Source organism: Haliaeetus leucocephalus, unplaced genomic scaffold, assembly GCF_000737465.1.
Source record: "Haliaeetus leucocephalus isolate CR32 unplaced genomic scaffold, Haliaeetus_leucocephalus-4.0 Scaffold331, whole genome shotgun sequence".
NCBI classification, from domain to species: Eukaryota; Metazoa; Chordata; class Aves; order Accipitriformes; family Accipitridae; genus Haliaeetus; species Haliaeetus leucocephalus.
In genome coordinates, this window is record NW_010972767.1 from 47,982 (window position 1) to 50,342 (window position 2,361).

Sequence of the window (2,361 nt, forward strand, 5' to 3'; positions counted from 1 at the left end):
TCTTCTCCTCCCCCATAATAGCAGTAAGGTTTCAATTTCTTTCCCACTGGGCTGCGGGAAAGCAAAACGTGACAGAGGCGATCTTTACATTTCCTTTAAGTTAGCGTAGCAACGGTTTGGGGATTTAATACTTCATAACAATTGCATTTTGGTGGTATTCTGATTAATCGCACAGTGCCTACACTGTTCTTGCCGGAAGTCATTGTACCATTGTATTGGCCTGCCGGTATCATTCTTGGAGGACAAAAACCACACAGGAAGGGAAATTCTTGCGGCCGGCAACTCCAGCTACTCCACTTAGAAACTAGCTTTAAATATGGAGTTGCAGGCAGGTGTCCTTTCACAGGCTTTTCTTCCTAGGTTACCTGGTTCACAATCCCACCAAAACCAAAGCCCCTGCGTACACTTTCCAAAGGGCCAAAGCTCCCGGCACAGACAGCTGCTCTCCGGGCCCTCGGTACTACGTCCAGCCCTCCATCACCAGGAACGGGAAGTACGTGGCTCCGGCACAGCACATGGGCGGACTTCCCAAGATAACGACCGAGGTCACCCCTGGACCAAGTGAGTACCGTTTCTCCAGCACTTCTTCCAGGCGACACAAGCAGCACGCCTGCCTTTTTGCCCTGTGCTACCGGGGCACAAAACCATCAGCTCGCGTCCCGAAGGAGCTTCAGAGGTTTCCAGGCAGAAGGCAAACGTGGCTGAGCACCTCCTCCTGACCTTTCCTCTTTGGCTTGAGGAAGAGAGCCCAGCTTCCCTGCTTTTCTCTGCTTCTCCCTAGGTGACTACTCCACCGACAAGGCCAACCAACACCTCTACAAATGCGCGCCGGCGCCGTCCATGGCCTTCCGGCACAAGGCCATCAAAACCAATGAAACTCCAGGTAAGGGAACTCGGGGAAATACACACGCTTGCAGCCCGCGTGTCCTCCAGGGAAAACCTGCCGGGCAGCTTTTTTGACAGGCCTAGCGAAAAGCCTACACAGCAGGGCGCAAGGGTCTCTTGACGAGCTTGCTTGACGTCCCGGAGCACCAGCTTCTCCCATCCCACAAAAGAACCGGCAACTCAGGCTTGGAGCTGCTGACACACGCTGTGTGCAACAAAAGACAGAGGCATTGGGAGGAGGGACAAGACATCCTTCCTGCTCCTCGCAGCAGGCTTGGCAGGCTGCTTCTCTCCCACCCAGGTGCTGCTCCTCTCCCCGCAGGACTCACACACTCTTCCCATTCCCTTTCCAGGTCCTGGTACCTACACCCTGCCTAGGCTGGCGGGACCCAACACAGCCTACACCCATGCCAGCCCATGCTACTCCATGAAAGGGAAGAGTAAGCACAATGGCTTTGCTGAAGACCTCTCCAAGGTGAGCTACACTTCTCTGCTGTCTCGTGCCAGCAGCTGAAGCTCAGCTGCTCTCCTCAGGGCTGAAGGGCTCCAACACCTGCTGCAGCCTCTCTTAATGCACACTTTCCTGCACCAGCAGCAAAATCCAAGAAGCCATGGGTCCCATGGCTCTCCTGCTGTGAACAGCAACACTGACACCTGCAGTCCCTCGCTTTCCAACACTTAACAGATTTGATGGGGCAAAGCTCCTTGGCGCTAATGGGAATCTCCCTGTCCTCTGTGAAAACTGCCTCTCTGTAGGGGAACAGGAGGTGCCCTTGTTCCAATTGCTCCATGCCTCTCACACCACTTCTGGCCAGCCAGCTCAACTAGCGCAGCCCATGTGGGCACGTGGCAAGAATCAACACCTGCCTTTTGTACCCAACAACCTCCCTGCCTCTTTTACAGACGCCAGGTCCTGCTGCATTCCCCAAGGTGGAATTGGACATCTACAAAAAAAGGGCTCCCATGTACACAAAGGGAGCCAAAAGCAGAATTGGAGGAGACAAAACAGTGAAGCCAGGACCGGCAGACTACTGCCTGGGAGAGGTGAGGCAGCCTGCCCGCCTCTCCTCCTCTGCTTTGCAACAACCAGCCCTTAAGCATCTCCCCCTTCCAACAGGGCTTCTCAGAACTCAAGACCACCTTAATGGAGTGACAAACTGCAGGACAGCAGGCCTGCTCCCTTACCTTGGCCCAAAGCCAAGAACACATCTTTGCCTCTCCACTAGCTCAGATGTTCAGTGCTGACATGCACTCATACATTACAAGCTCTTCAGGAGGACACACTGCTGCAGAAGGGACAAGCCAAGAGCAGACCTTTCTCATGCACTGGGGATCAGCAGGGAGGGCAGGGGCATCTAGCAAAGTCTGGCTGGAGCTAGAAGGGCTTTGGACTTGGAGCAAGTGCCAGTGCCAGCTCAGCTCCAGCCATGAGCTTGCCCTGCCAGATGGAGTGGGCATGTGTCCTGGTTTCAGCTG

General features: G+C 54.6%; 1 protein-coding gene across 1 annotated transcript; it reads left to right on the forward strand.

Annotated features, from left to right (window-relative positions):
* Window positions 1-356: 356 nt before the first annotated feature.
* LOC104834294 (outer dense fiber protein 3-like) lies at window positions 357-2,130 on the forward strand (the record flags this gene model as incomplete). The annotated part of the gene is made up of 4 exons (XM_010571483.1): window positions 357-561; window positions 782-883; window positions 1,239-1,360; window positions 1,789-2,130. Coding segments are annotated over 4 exons (771 nt in total), but the record flags the coding sequence as incomplete, so codon positions are not given.
* Between the last annotated feature and the right edge of the window lie 231 nt (window positions 2,131-2,361).